Genomic DNA, 19,927 nt, shown 5'->3' on the forward strand with positions numbered 1-19,927 from the left:
TATATTGGTGCTTTTTTTTACGTTTTAGATTTGAGCAAGGGCGTAACGTTTGGTAAAATATTGGGGGGGTCGAGAGGCAATTCCTTGGAATTCCCATGGATTTGGGCAAAGGTTAGTGGAGAAAATGCGCTTAGACAAGGAGTTAAATTTTTATAAATGCTAATTGCATTTTACAGAGGAGGTCCCCAAGTCCTGAGTGATTTTGGGGGTCACGGCCTGACAATTTCGAGAACCCCTGGTTTAGACTAAACATGTTCTGAGAATATGTGACTCTTAACCTTGATTGTAAAACATAAACCGTTCAACTCACAATTGCAATGATTATCATAAAAAATCACATTTATATATTTTCCCCAAATCCTTGCTCTACCTAAAATCAAATAATGATAATACAATGCTAAAAATGTCAACTAAAACCTTGCCCAAATGAGTTCAGCTTTTGCAGTCAGCTAGTTTAGGTAATGTCTGAGACTGAGAGTGCACGAAAATCAGTTGACTAAAAAAAACAAAAACAGATTTCCATTAATAAGACCCTTTATTTTTGATCAGCATTCCCACTGTATGTATATTACAAAGTATAATAACAAAGTCAGTTATACAAGTTAAAAATATTAAACTTTACACATATATACTGCATCTTTGGCTTTTTGTTTAGGCCTTCAAAAGACAAAATTATGTTAAAATTACACCTACACCTTAGCCATTTGTACAAAACCCTGGGTTAAACGTATGTACACAATGATTCTATACATGTTAATAATCAAAACAGTTTAATACAAGAAAGGATTAGGTGGAAAAGTACCAAACTGCGACAAAAAAAAAAAGAGCGATCTCGTGTGCTATGTAACACCATACCCCATTCATCTGTGAGGAAGTTTAGAACCCCATCCCATTAGAAATAACATACTCGGTACCAGTGTTTCATTTCCAAAAGGTCACGTAGCTCGGCCCGGGCTCCGCGCCGATTCTTAAGGCTCCAAACTAGAACGTTCAAGTGCAGGTGAAATCCAAACGACCCATGACTTCACGACCGCAGCAACCCGAGTCTCGCTAATAAGGCAACAGGAGAAGCTGCGATTTGGAAAAAAGAAAAAAAAAAAAAAGAAAAGAAAAAAGAATAACAATCTTAGGAGAAGAAATCATGTCAGGGAGGAAGTGTGGTGTCGAGTCGCCTTCCTCACATTAAATCAACACTCGTGGCATGTCCCTGAACCAAGGAGGAGCTGCTTTTTAATGTAGAGGCAAAAAATGGCAGTGTACATAGTGACCAGAGGGACTTAAACATATCAGGTGTTGGGGTGCATATCAGTGGTTGAGGTAACAAAATTATACTACTCAACTAAGTATATACTTTTGTCGGTAATCAAGTGTTGGGAGTCTTTAAGTTTGTGCCATGCCACGGAACTAGGTCGGCACCTTTTTAATTTAGTAGGGGTAAAAAATAGCAGCGGGAAAGTACAAAGTGCACAATGGGACATATCGGGTCACAGGTGTTCTTGTATCGAAAGGTGGAAGTGGCGGATTGCAATTACTCATAATTACAAGGCAGTGTGTTCAGCGTGCGCCCCTATTGGTTTAAGAATGACACTACAGCAGAGATGAACCAAGCTATAATGCTGAAAACTTTGTATCTTTCTGAAAACGTTTGATGATTAGGTAAAAACATTTACAGTATAAAGAGGGAACTCAAGAATAATCGAGAAAGGTTCATTCTTGTAATCACTAACACCTGTTCTGCGATATGTGTAACATAAAAGTGCAAATGACAGGTTTTAATGCTATTGAAAATATTACTTATTTAGATGGGTAACATCAGTTGCATAATTATCATTTTATTTCAGTGAAAAGTTATTTTTATTTGAACTTTTAAGCTGCTGACAGGAAGTGAGATACAAACAACACTCTTTTTAGCCCTTTTCTGGCAAAATATAAACTTATTTATCACATACAAACAAATCTTCAATGAAGGTATTTGAGTCGTCTTCTGTACTCAGTGGTTGGAGCCTCGATAATACTGCTTTGATGTTTTATGTGTAAAACAGTAGATTGTTCAGTAGAAGCGAAAAAACGGCAGTCGTTGCTAACGCTAGCTAGCGGTAGCATTAGCACGATGCTAGTTTTTGAATAATTAGAGAAAGTTTAGTTTTTTTCTTCACATTGTTTTTCCCCCTCAGCTGTTTTCAAACATGACCATATATGGGCGATTCCAGAGATGTGGCATACAGATGTCATAGAAGGGGCGGGGCTTCACCGAGGGGGAAAATAGAATCTTTTAACACATTTTTTATTTTATTTTTTGCCATTTTCTGGTGGAATATGAACTTATTTGCCACACATAAATAAAGTCAAGTGTAAATCGGGCCCATATGGATATTTCAGCAATTCAGCATTTGTTTAAGTAGTTTTTTTTTTTTTTCAAAAACTACTTTAACAAACGCTGAAATATGAATAATAGTATTCTACTAAATAAAGATACAAAGACATGGAGAGGAGCTAAGTGGTTCAACAGCCCATAAATACATGAATAACTGAGAATGCTAACTTGATGCTACATGTTAGCATCGGGCTAATGCTAACGGTTAGCAAGCGCTTGCTACAACTGCCGTTTTTTTCACTTCTACGGAACAATCTGCTATGAGCAAATATCCATATGGGCCCGATTTACACTTGACTTTATTTATGTGTGATAAATAAGTTGATGTTCCACCAGAAAATGGCTAAAAAAGAGTGGAAAATTGTGTTTCTCTAAAGATTCTATTTTCCCCCTCAGCGAAGCCACGCCCCCTTCTATGACGAGATGCCGTCTGTATCTATCTATCCATAGATAAAGTTTGACTCATTTCCCTTTGACTTAACATGGTTGGCACGGCAACAGTTTAAATTGTTTGCCCTCATCTATGTCACTTCCTGTCAATGTCCAATAAGGAAGTGAAACTATTACAAAAATGGCCAAACTAAAGAAAACTGTGTATAATCTCAAGCAAAATCTAATTTATAAAAAAAATATAATTCTGTTAACTTTGCAAAATTGTGTCTAATTTGCCATATGCACTATAAAGCCTATAAATGCTTCATAGTAACATTCCTGAGCCGCATTCTGTTAGAAATTACATTATTCAAGTAAATGTAACGGGATAGAACAACTGCTAATTAAGTTGTGACATTTTGCACTTTAATGCACCTGCAGTTGTTTGAGAACTTCATGTCTATGTGGTGCTTTGGCTTTACGTCACGGCGGTGAGAAAGTACATCGTGAACAAAGGGACTTAAAGATATCAGGTTATGTGAACAGTGTATACAAAAAGGATCATAGAACACACGGTTGCTATTGTTTACCTGGGACTCGGCTTCATGTTGTTAACTTCTGAATCCCTACAGTAGGACCAGAGGAGTTCTCAGGAAGTTCTTCTGGTTTGCTGAAGAAGTACATCTGAAACAAAATGATGAGTATTAGCACAGTGTATAATGACATAGGTGGAGAACGTTTAAAAACCTTGAGCTAACTACGTAACACTTCACCCAATAAACAGCACTAAATGAAAAAAGAACTCGTGCAGGCTTTCCTATGGACGGGCTCTTTCCTCAGAACTGACTTGTATCCTAATTTAAAGGCGCACTGCGTAACATTTTGGACTATACTGTTGCCATCAGTACAAAACATGCTCGCAAGGACCAGCTCGACACAGAAAATGCTGTTTCTGCAGTAGGTAATCAAAGACTGAATTTGGATGAGAACCTAACCTAGTTAAATCTCAAATTCTGCTGCCTTTAGTCACATCGCCATGGAGACGAGCTGGAGATGTTCCCAATCCCGGTAAAGTTACAATCATATCTTTGAGAGACGCTCACAGCAAAGGCTCATGTTTGTTTGTTATGAGGTATGTATCAGTGATTAAAATTTCCATTAGAAAATAAAGCAATTTTGTTTATAGGGTGAAATTTTACGCAATAGGCTATATGCACAGTTTCCCCACGTGACGTCTTCCTGGACAGTCAGCCAGACGCAGCACTTCCTGTTGCTGGTCGTTTACGTTCACAATTAGCAGATTCCCACACAAAAATAGCGATAGCTCAGGATCTGGTTAAGGACAACGAGTTACTAATGGACAGTCACAGCAACGTATTACAAACATCATGTTCGCTGTGAATCCTGCACCCAAAGGAAATGCCAGCTGTCGTAAGGTAGGAGCTTTTATCTTAGAGCTAAAGGCTAGTGTTAAAAAATGATAATATAACATGTAAACAAGTAAATATTATTTAAACTACTAACAGGACGATTCTTTTTTGCGCAGGCTCGTTCAAAACTTTGCGCTAGTTTTATTTTTTATTTTGTTAGCCGCGTTAGCCTCAAGACAAAAACATCCACCGTTATGAACACGGAGGTTTCCTCCAGTGAAGTCTTTACGTCTCACGTAATATTTTTTAACCTGCTCCAGTCACATCTGAACTTTTACTCGCTGTCCTTTACCAAATCTTAAGCAATCGCTTCATTTCTGTGGGACCTGCTAATTTTTAATGGGAAGAGATAACCAACAGGAAGTACAGCGTCTGGCTGACTGTCCAGGCGGAAATCACGTGGGGTTACTGTGCATATAGCCCATGTGGCTTTAAGGTTTAACATGATTTTGGTCTTCTTCCAAAAGCTTCAATATAATAATAAAAAATACAGCAAAAACAGCATTGTCAGTGTTTATCTGAGCTTTAGCAGCGCATTTGAAATCGCAAGCATGTTTTTTTTTCTTTATGTTGGGAGTTTTTAAGTTTAAGGGCTCTTGTGACATACGTAGCAACATATAACCTGGAATGTTCTGTGGTGTTGCTTTAAATAAGAAAACATGGATACTTTTTTGGTTGAGAAAACTAACATTTTTGAATGTCTGAATAACTGATTTATGTGATCATCATCAGACTGACAAAACGGATATAACTGACTCTGTTTATAACTTCCAAACATAACAACGCCGCCCAAGAAGTGACTTCCTGTTTCGATCCAGTCCGCCAAAATAAAAGCACACAGATCGCCTCATTGATTAGTTCAGCAGGTACTTGCAACATGACAAGAATAGAATTAAACACATAAATTTAAAGAGTTTTGTCTGTTAATAGTTAGGCAGAAAGAGAGTTGAACTAATGAACTGCTGAACGAACAAATAAGATGGTGCTTTTATTTTGGCGTGCTGGCTCGAAACAGGAAGTCACTTCTTGGGAGTCAATTGTGTGTCCACATGCTGAACACAATAAACAATGAATGCTCTACTTGTGAGCAACATAAATACTTAACACTCATAAAGTGCACTGTTACATGAAATAAAAGTATAATATTGTGACAAAGGGTACTTCAAAGTCCATGTAGTACACACATTATCACTGGTGTAGGCGTAAAGGAGTAAAAGTAACTCATCTCTTATAGCGCACCATAATCAATCACGAGCCAAAACGCCAGACTTTGGACAGGGAGCAACGGTGCAGCAAATGGAGAAAGAGTGCTGTGAGAACGTTCAAAGAATATGGCCAAGTCGTTTGTCTTGGTAAGCCTTCAGACGCTGCCTGACTTTGTAGACTAATTACATGAATGTGAGCAGACACACGATCCCGACCACGCTGGCAAATTAACAAGTACGCTAACAGCTCATTCTCTCACCAGTCACAAAATGCGGTCAAAGTTTCCGATGAATTCTGTGAGGGGCTGGGGCAGGAGGGAAACTGACACTGGCGAGGAGGAGGATACAGTAATTTCTCGTAAGGGCAACGAGTGCATCAACAATAGGAGGACGCAGTACGCACAGCAGTCACAGGCAAACAAGTAGTTGTTGTAGCCAATGTCCAGTTTGAACTTTTTAAATTCTAATTGTAATATTTTCACTCTCTGGCAATCAGTACTCCACAATGTGTTTGATAAACCTTGAAAATGTCATTCATTTGGGGCAACTGAAGAGTTAGAGCTTGTCAAAGTTTTTATAGAAGCCTTGATTTTGACCTAACACACACACATTTTTCAACCTTACTCCAAACTTCGGACACTTACTATTGGGTTTATCAACAAACATCAGGCCAATTTTGAGGACGATTGGTTGCTATGACAGGACCCTCAATGGAAGATGATACCAAGGTTTAGATGCTAACGGTATCGAACAAATGAAAGTATCGAAATCAGGTACCGAAAAAAAAAAACTTTTATCTTTAGATTAGATAGAAGTTTTGATGCTGTTGGTCCTGTTGGTCAAATTTATTTATTTATTGGTTTATTTGGTCGGGACAGTGCAAGTTAATGAACAAGCCACACCGGATTGTAGCCTTGGGCCAATTTCCATCCGTCGTCCCCCATGTGCACTCTCAAACATCCTGGCCTATTGTACATGTTTTTAGTGGTAGGGGAAACCGGAGCACCCGGAGGAAACCCACGCAGACACGGGGAGAACTTGCAAACTCCACACACAGAAAGGCCGTGTCCCTGGTGGGAATCGAACACGGACATTCTCGCTGTGAAGCACAAGCACTAACCTCTGTGCTACTGAGCCGCCCCTAAATAATTTTTTTTCTTTCTTTTTTTTATTTTTATTCCCAATTTTTTTCGTATTTTTGCCCCTCATTTTTGCTCATTCATTTCCTTCCAATTTATTTTCTCCTTATTTTTGCCACAATTGCTCCAATCTTCCCTCATTTTTCACACATTTCTTGCCATTGGAGATGAACCTGTACATTTTTCTGTTTCTGGAAGACAAATACTTTAGTTTAGGTATCAAAGTACTGGTATTGGACAAAATTAAACGGTACCCAACCCTAAAGATGACACACATATAAAGGAAGAACGTTTATTTTAAATTATAGTTTTGGCATCACATCCAAATGTTGAGAATCAGATCCTTTTGAACCTTATTTTCATAGATTGATTGAGCATTATCACATTACTGGCATGCTAGCCATCTGTGACAGACATATCCACTCTTGTGCCAAAGCTTGATCAAACTAAGTAAGAGCATTTAGGACAAATGAGAAGGCAATGTTTATCGCTATCGCCGCTTAGATGGACAAGCAGCTTGGATTAGTGCGGACAGAAGTGCGCTGCAGCCAAAACCAGAATGAATACTGTATCCCATTTCAAGTGGAGAGATTTTTTTTTCCATTGTGAGACTAAACAGGATTATGTAAGTGCATTGAGTCAGGGGTTTGGTGAGGCTTACTTTACAGCCGACAGCGAGCAGGACGTTGAAAGTGACAATGGCGGAAAGGATCGCGATGTAAACCTTGGGATGGTCATCTCGAACCGCTGGCCAAAATGTCATCACCAGAACTGAGCCAGAGAGGCACAGGGCGACCACAATGGACAGCCACTGCAGCCACATAAACGGGAGTATCCATATGACCTGAGAAAGCAGCAGAAAATGCAATGTTGTCAGATTTAAGACAGCTAAAAGGTACCACAAGAGCTACCACAATACAAAAGAACAAGTGCAACTGTGTTTGATGCCAGGTTGTGAAAAGGTTACAATGGAAAATAGAAACATTTCTCTTCAGTCTTTGATAATTTAATAATTTGCATGCTTAAAGTAGTACTAAGTAACTCATGCCCCTAGAGGCCATAAGCGCCACTGCAGGTGTTGTAGCATGTTGCGTTTTTTTTTACTCATTAATCGTCCGTGAGAGTAAATACTACGCTGACTGAAAAGACAAAGGGGATATTGTACATCCAATTACACAATGGAGATTATTTTCACTCAAACTTAGCTGTAAATACTGTTTAAGTGGCGCTAGCCTGCAGTGATTCCATTAGTGTGTATTGGTGACTCCGACCCAGTGGCAGGAGACACCAGGGGGAGATGAAAGACCCTCCAATCATCCCATTAACACTTGTATTACCTCCAGAGGGACTACGAAAAGGATTTATTAAGATAAACAAGTTACTTTCATTTTTCATTTCATTTCATCTCTTACTCTAATTTGTCTATTGTGTTGTTTTGTTACATTGTCTGTCCTTAAAATAAAATAAAAATTACTAATCACAAAAAAAGATAAACAAGTTACTTAGTATTGCTTTAAAGAAGTGTGTGTGCTTGACTTATGCAACATAATTTCCTCAAGAACTTCAAATGAAAATAGAGCATAATGTATCATACTGAAGGTTATCTGACAGAGACAAACCTCAGCTAAATCCACTGAGATTTTAATAGTAAGGCATTTTGAAAACGTAAGCTTTTCCTGCAGTCACAAAATAACCCACTGTAAATGAATGAGTGAAGGAAAGTATAATTAAAAAATATAGAATTTATTAGTATGTGCCTTACCACAGCAGGGATGTAAACTGCCAGTGAATATCCGTACACACAGACGATCTCCATAAAGGAATAGGACACCAGGTTCATGACCTTGTTGCTCCTCCACAGCAGGACACCCCACAGCGCCAGAGGAACCAGCCACGCATAACAGAAGATCGCTGTGGCAGCTATGGTCACTGGAAAACAAAACAGCACCGGTCACAGTGAACTTGATTTTGAAATGCCTTATAGCAATACTTCATATACTTCTTTATCCAAATGGCAAATAGGCATTATGTGAAAGAGTGAATAAAGCTGTTGTATAGTTTTATATTTTCTGTGTATTTAACCATGCACTCACCTTTACGAAACTCTGGGGTGTACTTGTAGTTAGGTTTGCCTAAATTCACCAAAAAGGTAGAAATATTTCCACTGATGGCAATGGCAAAGACAAGAGTGGTGCAGATCCAGAATGGCCCTGTAAAAAACAAAAAACAAAAAACACCTAATCAACAAAATGTTCCATAAGCACCAAATAATTTCCATTCTATTGAAGCTGTACATGCACTAACCATAAAGATCGGGATTTCTTCGAAGGTGGACATGGATGAAGTTCTTTCTAGGCCATGGCAGCACAGATCCTATTATTCGTTCTTTAACCTGAAATATGTGCATTATGTAATTACTGTATTACATATTTGGCAAGTATCTGAATATCAAGTCAAGGTATGACAAGCTTACATGGTAGGAGTCAATGTCAAAGAATTTCTGATAGTACTCAAATGTCCAGAAGGCAGCGTCTTTCTTTTGCCCAGAGAGAAGCTACAAAAGAGGTGTTACGACGAATTAAATATCGATTAGACATTATTTAAAAAGATAAAGCAAAGCACTTCTGTCAAACCTTAGCCTGGTCATCACTGGCTTCTGTGTCCTCTTCATATGCATCAACACTGGGAGCAGCAGCCTTTGTCTGACTGTCAAATTTCGAGTCATCATCAATGCTGATTGCTACTGTGTCTCTATTGGGCTCCAACAGGTTACCAGAGTCATCAAAATCTACAATTGAACAGGTGTAAAATACATTATTTCACCTTGTGTACATAAAAAATAGTGCAGCCAAAGTTGACAAATTGTTCTCCCACCTTGGAATTCAAAGGGATCTTTTATGGACGCCATTACTGAAACTATTGTATCCTGTTATATTTTTGTCATGAACACTGATTGGCAAATCCGCGTTGGGTCAGTAGTGAATAAAAGCAGTCAATATTGTGATTTGTATCTCTACATCCACCTACCAACACGTAGGTGAGTAAAAGAGAAAAAGAATTTATCAAAAATACAATGAAGTTTGCTGGTGTTAGCAATCTTGCTCTTCACTTCTTCACAACTTAGCTACGACTACTTAGTAACAACTTTCTCTAATTATTTTCTGGTAACAAAAAATCGGCGTGGTAAACTGAATACTTTGATCATTAAACAATCAACCGTAAAACAGACTAAAGTAAGTTATTTTGTTCGAGGCGCTCGAATCAGCCTTTAGCTAGGTTTTCTCTTTCCAAATTTGCCAGCGCTGACGGGGAACCGGAAGTCGACAGCATGTAATGTAAACACGACGTTGAATAATGAATATTAATATATGAATGTATGTATTGATTAATGTGTGATTTATGTACGATTTATGTATGATTTATGTCGCTATGTCCTGTTTTTCGTGTTGTGTTTAATAATAATAAAAAAAATGTAAACATGACATTTTCCGGTTGCTGTAAACCTTTCACAATAAAGGTTTGAAATGTTATGCAAATGCAGTTGTGCCATTATATTGGAGTTATTTCAGACTTCATGGGTTTTAAAGGTTTACAATAATTAGTTATTTCTCCAAAAATGTATATTTAGACTAATATGTGTCTTTTAATGGATACGCTTGAAATGTAAACTTTTATTTTGACGACTGAAGGCACTTGCTCCGAGATGTGATGCTAACCGGAGGCTAAGCAGACAAACTTGATTTACCTGTGAAAGATAATGGACTGATTGTAGGTTTTTTTTGTTTACATGGAGGGTGTTCATGAGCGTGTATGTTTGAGCCGACTTTCGCTTGCATCTCTAGCATCCAATCCCAGATGAGATTTCGTTACACATTTGACTATAAATTAGGTTTAGCTTGCATGAGTTGTCATTTTCCACTTTGTATCAAGAACAATCCTGCGTCCCTGATATGGACAGCAGCACCATTTATGTCCGTGAAAAGGGTAGCCTCCGTCGTGTTAGTGACATAGTGCTTGCTCAGCCAAAGCCAGTGTCATCATCATGTAGAAGGACAAACCCATTTGTGTTGAGAAAAGAGCACTTTATTTTCACCTACAATGAAGAAGGAAGTCTGAGATATACTTGCAAATCTCTCTTTGACATCACTTTATTATTTGTAGCTGATAATATCCAGCATGTTGACTCTCTGGTGGGCTTTCCCGAGCAAATTGGAGACAGGCTTTTTGCTGCAGTAGAGGAAAATCGTACATTTTTAAACCCAGATGTGTCCTCCAAAGCATTGCAGTTGTTCAGTGACGCCTATGGGGACCTGATGCTCAGCTCTTTATGTTTACGGAATAGGTAAGCAGAAACAATCATTCTCACTGCATTATTACCCATACCAAGTTCTCTTATCGACATTTTTATATCCACAGGTTTCCTCTGTTTCATGAGAAAATTAACGAAATCAAAACTTTCCATGGGCTGAAGAGGCTTGACATGTTTGGCTGCAGACTTGGAGATGATCACGAGATATTCCAGCATCTGACATCTGGCCTTATGACAAGGTGAAGCAAAAACTTCTCTCCCAAAGCTTTATCATACCCCAAGATGCTCAATCATTAAAACATTTACTTGTAATAGTGTTGCTATGATGTGATGATGAATCCTAATCCTAATGGGAATAACTATGCAATGAATGAACAATAGCTTCTACTTCACTTCTACTGTTGTTGATTCTCATTTTAATCTACAGCTTGGAACAACTTTTCATTGGGGCCAACAATATTTCAGACATGGGCCTTCAGAGACTGACAGCACCTGTGCGAATGATGAAGAAGGGCCTGGACTGTTTGAGTGCACTGGATGTTTCAAGTTCGTTATAAGAGTTTAAAATCATATCGTTGTTTTAGATCAATTGGTAATTCCTCTTCGTGTTCTGTTATTAGATAATCCCATCACAGAGAGAGCTTTCAGATACCTCATGTGCCTTCCCAAACTGGAAAAACTGGATGTGTCTGGAACGGGTATGAAGGTAAGACAGCATACTTTGTTGTATGTTTTTATAGCATTTTTTCCTTTGTATATTGACTGGTATTTTGTGAACTCTTCAGCTTGGTCCAGGGCTCAAAAGATGCATTCGAGACTACCTCGGGCTCATCCACTCTGAGAAACCTCTGAACGACTTTGATCATTCCAAATGTAAAACAGAAGGATGGGCAGAGCAGGTAAACTTGGTCTGAGTTGAAGCAAATGCTTACTTTAAAGGTGCATTTTGCAACTTTTTATGTGGAAAGAAAAGTTGATATTTGTGCGTGTTTAACCTTGTAGTGACCCAGCGGCTGTATGAGCGGTCATCATGGCGCTTTTACTTTTCATGCCAGTCGTCTCTAGGACGCTCCAGAATCAATTGATTGGAAGGTTTTCACTGCTGATGGACCCTCTCACTATAAAACCTACAAAACAATTTATCCTGGAGTGTTATAGAGAACACTGTGATGGAAAGTAAAGGTGCCTGAGCTGACTACTCATACAGCTGCTGGGTCACTACAAGGTCAAATGCGCACAAATGACAACTTTTTTTTTCTTAGTCAAAAGTTGCATAATGCACCTTTTTAATTTAAAAATAATATCAATACAACATTTCGTAATTATTAAATTGTTCAGTCTTAAAAACTAGAGTATGAAAGTCCACACTCTGACTGTAATATTTTCAGGTGATAAACCAATGGGAAACAAGTGGTACACAGATGCCGAAGCTGAAGAAACTTGAAGAGTCAAGAACATCTGCATTACGCTTCTGTAAGTTTTGATGTTCCCTTTCATATTGTATGCTTTTGTACAATGTGAGTACGCATCACGTTCTTCGTTTCCTAGTTGGCAGGCAGAAGTTTGTGCGGGACATCCTGAACGCAGCACCTGTGGTATTTGATAAAGAGGATGATGCCAACAAGGAAACTTTGCATTTCTACAAACCCTCTGGCAATAACTTGATACAGGAAACACAGCAGACCTCTTCCTCAGCCTGTAATGAAGTCAGGCCCTATAGCAGTAAGAGGCCACAGACCGACAGCTGTGACAGTGAAGCACCGCCCGCAAAAAGATCTTCAGCTATCACAGCGGAGGATATGGACTTGTTGAACAGCTATTCATAATGTGTCGTCTCGCAAAAAACTGACCTCCAATGCGGTATTTTTTTTTAAATAAATAAACAAATAAAGGTTGTAAAAGTTTAACAAGTGTTCTGTTCGGATAATTAATGGAGTTTAGAAAAGGCTTCAGGTTCTCTTCTTCACTTTTGACTTGGTTTACCTCACTCAAGCTTCATGACATTTTTAGCCACTTTATCCTAATAAAAGTTACTTGAATAATTTTGACTTGTTTTTTTTTATTCAATTAAAGTTGAAAAACAAAAATATTACTGTTACTGTCATGATTATTTATACTACACATTTCCTACACAAGGCAACTAGATTTCCCACTATTTCAAACTATTGCTAAGAAAAGTGCTCGTCACTCCTGATTCATTTCCTTATGATTATCCTGCTGTGAAAGGCTATTGTAAAATGTAATGAGTATTGACTATATTAATGTCATTACCAGTATTTTTTCCTGTAGATGCCGGTGAATATAATATTGTTCACCTTATTTACTAGAATAGATCTATAGCACAAAGTACTACAGCAGTAATGTTACAGCAATCACTGACCATATATTAAACATATGGTCAGTGCTCAGACCTATAAGGGAAAATATTTTGAGGAGCAAAATTCAAATCATAATGATAGGATTGTGCTATAAGGTTAGTCAACAGTCAACAAACTGTCTAGTGAGTTTATTTAAAAGTACAGGAGCATTAATCACAAAGTATGCTATGTACCAGACGGCAGCTTCAACTTAATTTTTTCCGTTTGTGAGTTTAGAAATGGGTGTACTGCTTGAAGCTTCAAACATAAAAAAAAAAATGTAATAAAATGTATCCTCTTCCCTCTCCCTCCCTCTTCACACTAAACACTTTCAAGCCCACAATGTAAAAACAAAAAATATAACAAAACGCACTTTTAATCTGTTAAACAGCAGAGATTTTAATAGTAAAACGCCATAGAAGTAAATGCCATACAAACGTGAGATCCAAAAAGATAATATAGAAAGAATTAGCACATTTATTTTTACCAAAGGTGAGTGATTAGGAGAAAAACCTGTGAAAACTTCAAGTCACTGAGAATCAAATTAAACATTAGCTTTAAATAAAATGAACACTCAAACTAATTGCACGAATCAAAATGAAAGAGAAGAGTACCCCGGATTCCAATGACTGGCAAAAAGGAAATCATAATGCCTCGATTTACCAATATACAGAAGAAAAAAAAATCTTGAAGCCTAAAGTAAAAGGTGAGACATTTCATTGTTGTAATTAAAATGAACTGCATCCCTGTTTAGACCGTAAGCAATAAAATAAGATGAAGAATGTCAAGTTCCCTTCTGTGCTACAGTTTGGCCACTAGATGTCCGACTGGGCCAGGTTGACTTTGGAGGGCAGTGGTCCGGCCTCTTCTTCTTCAGGGCCTTTGGAGGTGATGATGACCAGAGAGGATTGTGGGTAAGGGATGAGTTTCTTCTCGTCAAGGTACTCGTTGTCACCATAAATGCTCAGCTTCTAAATAGGAGATAAACGCAGTCAAATTTGGTACATCTATTATTACATTAGAAACATCAATTTTATAGGTATTGTAAAATAAACTCCATATTTTTTTTCCTAGAATAACCGAAAGGCTCACCTCGGCAGGGACATACTGGTCTACGGCAGTGGCTACAGTGGCACAGCAGATCCAGATTAGGACCAGAACAGACAGGACCAGGGTGGTGGTCAGAATCCAGCCTGGCAGCCACGGGTTTCTATTGGACAAAAGACCCACCCCATCTCAATTAAACAACTAAACTGCAGCATGCGGTGATGTCATCTGAAACTGCAATATGGTTATACCTCGCCAGACAACCAAAGATGTTGTAGTCGTCATTGTTGGTGCGTTCACTCATGTCTCGGTCTCTCTCTTGGATTAAAGTGCGATGGTATTCCTTGTAAATTGGACTGCTCAAAACTATGGCGGAAGAATGACAAAATTGCATGAAAGACATTATTTTTTTTTAGATTATTTTTAAAGACAGACTTACAGCTTTTCTGAGGCTCCTCTTTGACATCATTTTCAACATCATTTTCCACCTCAATCTGAGTATAAATGCGGATTTGTGGCTCAGACTGAGGAAAGCACAACAAAAGACAATTAAAATGAGTGATAAGTGATAAAGCATACACAAGAATGAATGAACAGTGAGGTAAATGTTCTCATGCCTCATTCTATTCACTGGCCATGCAGCTAATCATGAAACATTTTTGCATGATTAGCTGCGACACTGGCACGAATACACTTCAGACTTACCTGGAAGATGACAATTTTCCCATCATCAGCCTGGAGGTAGAAGGTCCATGAGGAGGAGATGAAGCTGTGGGCCTGGCTCATCATGTCCTCCCAGATCCCCCTCACCAGAGTCAGGGGGTACAGCAGGTGCATCCGGGGCATCATGGCCTCCAGCTGCAATCACAATGTAATATAACCATGGTTTTTAGACAATACACAGGGGAAGGGACTCAATCAGTGAGTAAATGCTTGTTTTTCTTTTGTTGTTTTTTTAAATAGAGTCATTTTGAGGAAATTATGGATTGTGTTATGGTCATCTGTGTCATCGGTATCTTCAAAACCTTCTGCCTCACAGTATGCAAAGAGCCACATATGACATGAAGATAAGCAACGGTTTTATTACTCAAGGGCTCTCTTCTGACCTCTTGTGGTAGTGTTACTCATACATTTAGTCCTTGTTATGGATGGTACACAATATGCGCTTTAGTTAAAAAAAAAAAAGTGTATATGATGTTTTAAACCCCAAAAGGGCAAGATAAGCAGATCATCTTGCATAAGTAACATGGGTGGTACGTTGGATTACTCACCTGCTCCTGGCGCTGCATTGTGAAAGGAATCTGGTTGTGACAGCCCAAGTTACAAGCGAACTGCTCGTCTGACTGCCTGTAGGCTTCATTACAAGCTGAAAGAACACAAACAATAGAACTCTGAACTATTTGCAAACAGTGACGCCTCTATTGTACTTTTTAATGTAGTATCTATTTTTTTTCAGGGAATCAATACATTTTGATAGACATACTTGTATTATATGCGCTTTTGAGTTTGTTGGGACATAGTGCTAGTTATTATTTTCCCGTGTCGTTTTTCAATAATAACATTACATCAATGTCCATGAGGGGGATCGCCGTGTCATCACGTCCGAGGCAATGTATAGAGTTCGGGAATGTGACGTCATATCGCTAAGCATTATGGGATTAGCAGCAATTTTAAACTAATGGAGATTTTAAAAGTTAAAATACTGGAGTTATTGTTCACATTAAAGCACTTGGACACCACAGTGTGTCTGATGTATTTACCAGCAGTGACTCAGCAGCTAACGGAGCTGTTCCACAGCTTTGTGTCTCCACTTTTTATTCTGTTTTTAGCTAATGTTAGTCAATGGAAATGTATGCCAACAGCTGCAAAGATGGCGGATCTCCATGGTAACTGGAATTTCCCGAACTCTGTTAAATAGACAATAGTTGTATGGTGGGTCAAAGTCGTCCACAAACAGAGCATTGCTTCTGTGAAAAGATCGGAATTGTAAAAGATCTGTGATTTAAATAAACAGCTCTTCAAGCTCGGAAAATTCAGCAGTTTGCACCACCAGTCGCTACAACATCCGGTGAAAATCGCGGAAATAAACAATAAGCAACAGCGATCCTCCCTATTGCATTTTATTATGATCGTTTTTATCAATTAAAATTTTAACGCTATTTTATGCTATTTTAACTATTACCATTTGAAAAACAGAATATTGAGTGGTACTTGGTTACACTATGCAGATAAGTATTTTCAATGTTGTTATGAGAGGCTAATGAGGTCGCTCGCTTGAACATATGTTTACCAAACCTAGGATATATTGGAAGCCATATGGTTTACTTAAGTCGATTATGCAAAACACAATGAGAAGCCTGTGCAGTGGTGGAGCATATAACACCCGTATCCTGAATAAATATGCATTGCTTACATGATTCACACTCGGTCTTGGTGAGATTCAGGTCGTCGGTGTCTCGTACAAATTGACAGATAGCATAAAGACGACAGCCTCTTTGGCAGGCGTAGAGCTCATCCTCCTGCAAGTGAGCGACACAATTATAATCACACGATCGTTTTATAATAAGAGAAGATGCAAGCTTGTGTTTGACTTCCGCGACGCCACAAGCTAGCTGCTCCGCCGTATGTAAAAGAGAAGTGCTTACCCGTGGATAAGTGTGCAAACTGTATGTCATCTCGCATGACTTTCGACAAGACGCGGTGTTGCCCAAAACGGCGTCAAAAACCTCCTTGGAAGCCGAAGTAATGGAGAGTAAAAGAGTACAAAACCCCACGATCCGCACAATAGAGGAAAATTTCCCCATTTTGCTGCGACAACCGACAAACACAAGCTAAACAAACAACACTCTCCTTCTTCCTCCTAAATCGCCCCGTCTCGTCTCGCGTGAACAGCACTTCTCACGAGATTATACGCGAATGTTTGCTGTGTTTACGACCTCGGAAATGGTGCGCTCCTGGAGACTTATTACAGTCTATGGTTGCAATAAGTAACATATTTGACGATATAACGGACAATAAAAATCGATGTAAACCTGCTTGACCATCATCTGGCTTCGGTTGTGCACGATGATTGTTTTAACCGCAGAAACACTGTATGATTATGATGTTATAAGATGTAAGGTTGTATGGAAAACTACTTTCATGGCAGTCAGTGAATGCATCGTATCCCAAACGTTCAAGCCTTGCTTTTAATTTTTACCCAACACTTTTTTTATTCATCGCTTTTATTGCCCCAGGCCATGTAAATCAACCTGGTACTATACGATATTGATTTTTGCCAAGTTTGTTCTTCGTTGATGATCGCAAAACAAATAACCCTGTGGTGTAATAACATAGCCTGTTAGCCATAGCTAGCATCGGTGTTGTCTCTTGTTCTTGAAAAAACATTCATTATTTTAACATGGATAAGTTTGTTGTTCGCACGTCAAGAGGAGAAACGTCTAAAATTACAAAGACTAAAGAGAAGGTGTACAAGCAAGCCACCATTGAGTCTTTAAAGGTGAGTTAAAAAGCTGTTCAATTGTTGACTAGTATTTGTAAATTAAAGCCACATTGCGGAACTTTCCAAGATAAATGTTGCTATGTCACAACATCAGCTAGCTAACTGTCGCTAACCCTAAAACATAAGACAATCTGATAATCCTATTTTTGCAGTGGGTTATAAATATTCTTCTGCAGTGTTATTTTCATTTGGATGATGGACTTGTATGTTTCAGAGGGTTGTTGTGATCGAAGACATCCTGCGCTGTAAATCTATGTTAGAGCTGCCAGAACAGACCAAAGAAAACCTGCTGTCAGCTTTGAATGAGCTGAGCCAGAAGATTCCATCCAGAGAGGTGCTCAAATCTACAAAAATAGGTAAGATTATGATAGAAACAAATACTTTTCCTAATTACAGTGATTAGAAAATAGACTCCCCGTTTTTGTTAAAGCATAATACACACTGTGCATTTCATCCTGTGATTAAACATAGTAATATTAAAAACAATTATCAAGGCTTGGGGATAAAAAGTTGTTAAAGGGATACCATTTTTTGGACATAGGGAGTCATTTCCTACTAGTTACCATAGACATGCACTAGCCTAGCACTAGTCTAGCACCACTAAACTCTTCAAATATAACGACTGCATGAATTAAACATATATATATAGAAATCAACAACACTGGATAACTAGGAAATGAGGCCCTATGTCAAAAATCCAGAAATATACCTTTAATGCCTAAATAAGGAGTGAAATGGGACTTTTAAAGGATAATATACATGAAGGATTGACTATTGTATGTAAATGTTGCAGATTAACTCAATCTTTCAAGCCTCTATGCAAAAAAGTGGTCTAACTCACCAAATAAATGTTCCTTTTTTCTTAAATTTAAGCCATGTTACTTTTCCAAGAAGTGAATATTTGGAGGAGTAAAAGTCAAGCCCGTCAGTGTACTAATCGACATTGTCTAGACGTTGTATTAGAATCCTGATTTTCCAAACTGCTGTGTTAAAGGTCACACTGTAAACAAGATGAGAAAGCATCCAGACCCCGAAGTGAGTTCAGTGGCAGCTAAAGTTTACACCGAGTGGAGGACGTTCATTGAGGAGAATTTGAATAAGCCGTCGATTGAAGTCCGCTCAGACAAACAGTCGGAAACGCTGCGCAGTAACGCCAGAAGAATGATGGCTGAAGCTCTGGAGGTCAAGGTGAGAAATAATGATCTGTTTCAATATTTAATCAAATCTGAGTAAGACAAGGATGTTCTGTTGTATTCTTGGACTAGTTGTCACACAGTCTGCCTCAGTGAAGCCTGTATAAATAGTAAGAGTAATTGTTAGGAGTTGACAGTCGATAATTATGCGGTATAAAAATGCATATGTACATAAACATGACAGACATTGAAACTGTCCAACTTTTATGTCATCTCCAGGAGGACTGTGGCCTTATTGACAACATCGAAAGGGAGATTTTCCACTTGAGTTCGCGGTTGGTGAGCAGCTCGTACAGACGGACAGTGAGAGCGCTGGTTTTCGCCTTCAAACACAACTCGGAAATCAGGACTCAAACTAAAGACAGCACGCTATCAGTCAATCAAGTGGTGTCTAAATATAAGAAATGAAGAAAAGGAGTACGAACAAGACTGAGAAGAACATTTACTAGAAGATTTTACAATTTTATACATTTTTTCGGAGTGAAGATAAAAAAATACAATATGTTTACAATTTGTGGCACATGACTAGCCAATTAATAGCTTTTATTAATACTTTTTTTTTAAATGTTTTTTTAAATAATGTACTTTCTTGCAACTTGTCAATAGATGGCGTTCACGTGACATCACATCATTTTAAAGAGCCTATAGTTTTAAATTGTGGTGGAGGGCAACTGAAAATTCCATGACGGTAACTATGGTAACTGACAAAATGCATATTTTTATGTCTTTGTTTTTTGGCTCATATCTCAGTCTTTACTGGAGGAATCCACATGAAACAGTCACAAAGTTCATTATCTCCTCTGTCAGCACATATGAACTAATGTCCAATCATTTTCTCACTAAAACGTCAAAAAGTGGTGACAATATGCGAAAACATGACCATGATGTTGTCCAATAGAAAGTACTTTCAGACATAAAAATGATATCACAGGTTTGTGAATCCACTCACGATCAAATACTGATGAGGAAAAACATTTGTCCATTTTCGTTTTGGAGATT

At 38.4% G+C, this 19,927-nt stretch overlaps 4 protein-coding genes across 4 annotated transcripts; 2 read left to right on the top strand and 2 right to left on the bottom strand.

The window, feature by feature from the left end:
* Nucleotides 1-708: 708 nt before the first annotated feature.
* yipf1 (Yip1 domain family, member 1) lies at nucleotides 709-9,838 on the bottom strand. Its single transcript, XM_079569878.1, has 9 exons — nucleotides 9,395-9,838; nucleotides 9,154-9,308; nucleotides 8,994-9,074; nucleotides 8,825-8,912; nucleotides 8,614-8,730; nucleotides 8,283-8,449; nucleotides 7,182-7,364; nucleotides 3,337-3,430; nucleotides 709-1,071 (listed from the first exon to the last, which is right to left on the bottom strand). Exons 1-8 carry the CDS (start codon nucleotides 9,426-9,428, stop codon nucleotides 3,350-3,352), a joined length of 906 nt encoding a protein of 301 aa, XP_079426004.1. The 5' UTR covers nucleotides 9,429-9,838; the 3' UTR covers nucleotides 709-1,071; nucleotides 3,337-3,349.
* A 384-nt stretch (nucleotides 9,839-10,222) lies between these two features.
* Nucleotides 10,223-12,693, top strand: lrrc42 (leucine rich repeat containing 42). The gene is made up of 7 exons (XM_079569831.1): nucleotides 10,223-10,862; nucleotides 10,937-11,068; nucleotides 11,257-11,375; nucleotides 11,450-11,535; nucleotides 11,615-11,728; nucleotides 12,218-12,302; nucleotides 12,378-12,693. Exons 1-7 carry the CDS (start codon nucleotides 10,471-10,473, stop codon nucleotides 12,653-12,655), a joined length of 1,206 nt encoding a protein of 401 aa, XP_079425957.1. The 5' UTR covers nucleotides 10,223-10,470; the 3' UTR covers nucleotides 12,656-12,693.
* A 904-nt stretch (nucleotides 12,694-13,597) lies between these two features.
* On the bottom strand, nucleotides 13,598-17,112 carry tmem59 (transmembrane protein 59). Its single transcript, XM_079570203.1, has 8 exons — nucleotides 16,879-17,112; nucleotides 16,647-16,752; nucleotides 15,505-15,599; nucleotides 14,939-15,091; nucleotides 14,673-14,757; nucleotides 14,485-14,599; nucleotides 14,279-14,396; nucleotides 13,598-14,157 (listed from the first exon to the last, which is right to left on the bottom strand). The coding sequence occupies exons 1-8, from the start codon at nucleotides 17,035-17,037 to the stop codon at nucleotides 14,002-14,004; spliced, it is 987 nt and encodes a 328-aa protein (XP_079426329.1). The 5' UTR covers nucleotides 17,038-17,112; the 3' UTR covers nucleotides 13,598-14,001.
* A 309-nt stretch (nucleotides 17,113-17,421) lies between these two features.
* On the top strand, nucleotides 17,422-19,479 carry tceanc2 (transcription elongation factor A (SII) N-terminal and central domain containing 2). Its single transcript, XM_079569907.1, has 4 exons — nucleotides 17,422-17,732; nucleotides 17,950-18,091; nucleotides 18,730-18,923; nucleotides 19,148-19,479. Exons 1-4 carry the CDS (start codon nucleotides 17,634-17,636, stop codon nucleotides 19,334-19,336), a joined length of 624 nt encoding a protein of 207 aa, XP_079426033.1. The 5' UTR covers nucleotides 17,422-17,633; the 3' UTR covers nucleotides 19,337-19,479.
* Nucleotides 19,480-19,927: the final 448 nt, after the last annotated feature.

Source organism: Gobius niger (genome assembly GCF_951799975.1).
Source record: "Gobius niger genome assembly, chromosome: 13".
Taxonomy (NCBI): Eukaryota; Metazoa; Chordata; class Actinopteri; order Gobiiformes; family Gobiidae; genus Gobius; species Gobius niger.

What these genes read in the sequence shown, in the direction of transcription:
- tmem59 (XM_079570203.1), bottom strand. Translation starts at nt 17,037, where the DNA reads ATGGGGAAATTTTCCTCTATTGTGCGGATCGTGGGGTTTTGTACTCTT. An exon ending in GGAAAATTGTCATCTTCCAG is followed by an intron (nt 14,758 to 14,938) that starts GTAAGTCTGAAG and finishes TGCTTTCCTCAG; the next exon opens with TCTGAGCCACAAATCCGCAT. An exon ending in AGAGGAGCCTCAGAAAAGCT is followed by an intron (nt 14,600 to 14,672) that starts GTAAGTCTGTCT and finishes CTTCCGCCATAG; the next exon opens with TTTTGAGCAGTCCAATTTAC.
- yipf1 (XM_079569878.1), bottom strand. Translation starts at nt 9,428, where the DNA reads ATGGCGTCCATAAAAGATCCCTTTGAATTCCAAG. An exon ending in CACCCCAGAGTTTCGTAAAG is followed by an intron (nt 8,450 to 8,613) that starts GTGAGTGCATGG and finishes TTTGTTTTCCAG; the next exon opens with TGACCATAGCTGCCACAGCG. An exon ending in TGCTCGCTGTCGGCTGTAAA is followed by an intron (nt 3,431 to 7,181) that starts GTAAGCCTCACC and finishes ATTTTGTTTCAG; the next exon opens with ATGTACTTCTTCAGCAAACC.
- tceanc2 (XM_079569907.1), top strand. Translation starts at nt 17,634, where the DNA reads ATGGATAAGTTTGTTGTTCGCACGTCAAGAGGAGAAACGTCTAAAATT. An exon ending in GCTCAAATCTACAAAAATAG is followed by an intron (nt 18,092 to 18,729) that starts GTAAGATTATGA and finishes GCTGTGTTAAAG; the next exon opens with GTCACACTGTAAACAAGATG. An exon ending in CTGAAGCTCTGGAGGTCAAG is followed by an intron (nt 18,924 to 19,147) that starts GTGAGAAATAAT and finishes TGTCATCTCCAG; the next exon opens with GAGGACTGTGGCCTTATTGA.
- lrrc42 (XM_079569831.1), top strand. Translation starts at nt 10,471, where the DNA reads ATGGACAGCAGCACCATTTATGTCCGTGAAAAGGGTAGCCTCCGTCGT. An exon ending in CAGAAGGATGGGCAGAGCAG is followed by an intron (nt 11,729 to 12,217) that starts GTAAACTTGGTC and finishes TAATATTTTCAG; the next exon opens with GTGATAAACCAATGGGAAAC. An exon ending in AACATCTGCATTACGCTTCT is followed by an intron (nt 12,303 to 12,377) that starts GTAAGTTTTGAT and finishes TTCGTTTCCTAG; the next exon opens with TTGGCAGGCAGAAGTTTGTG.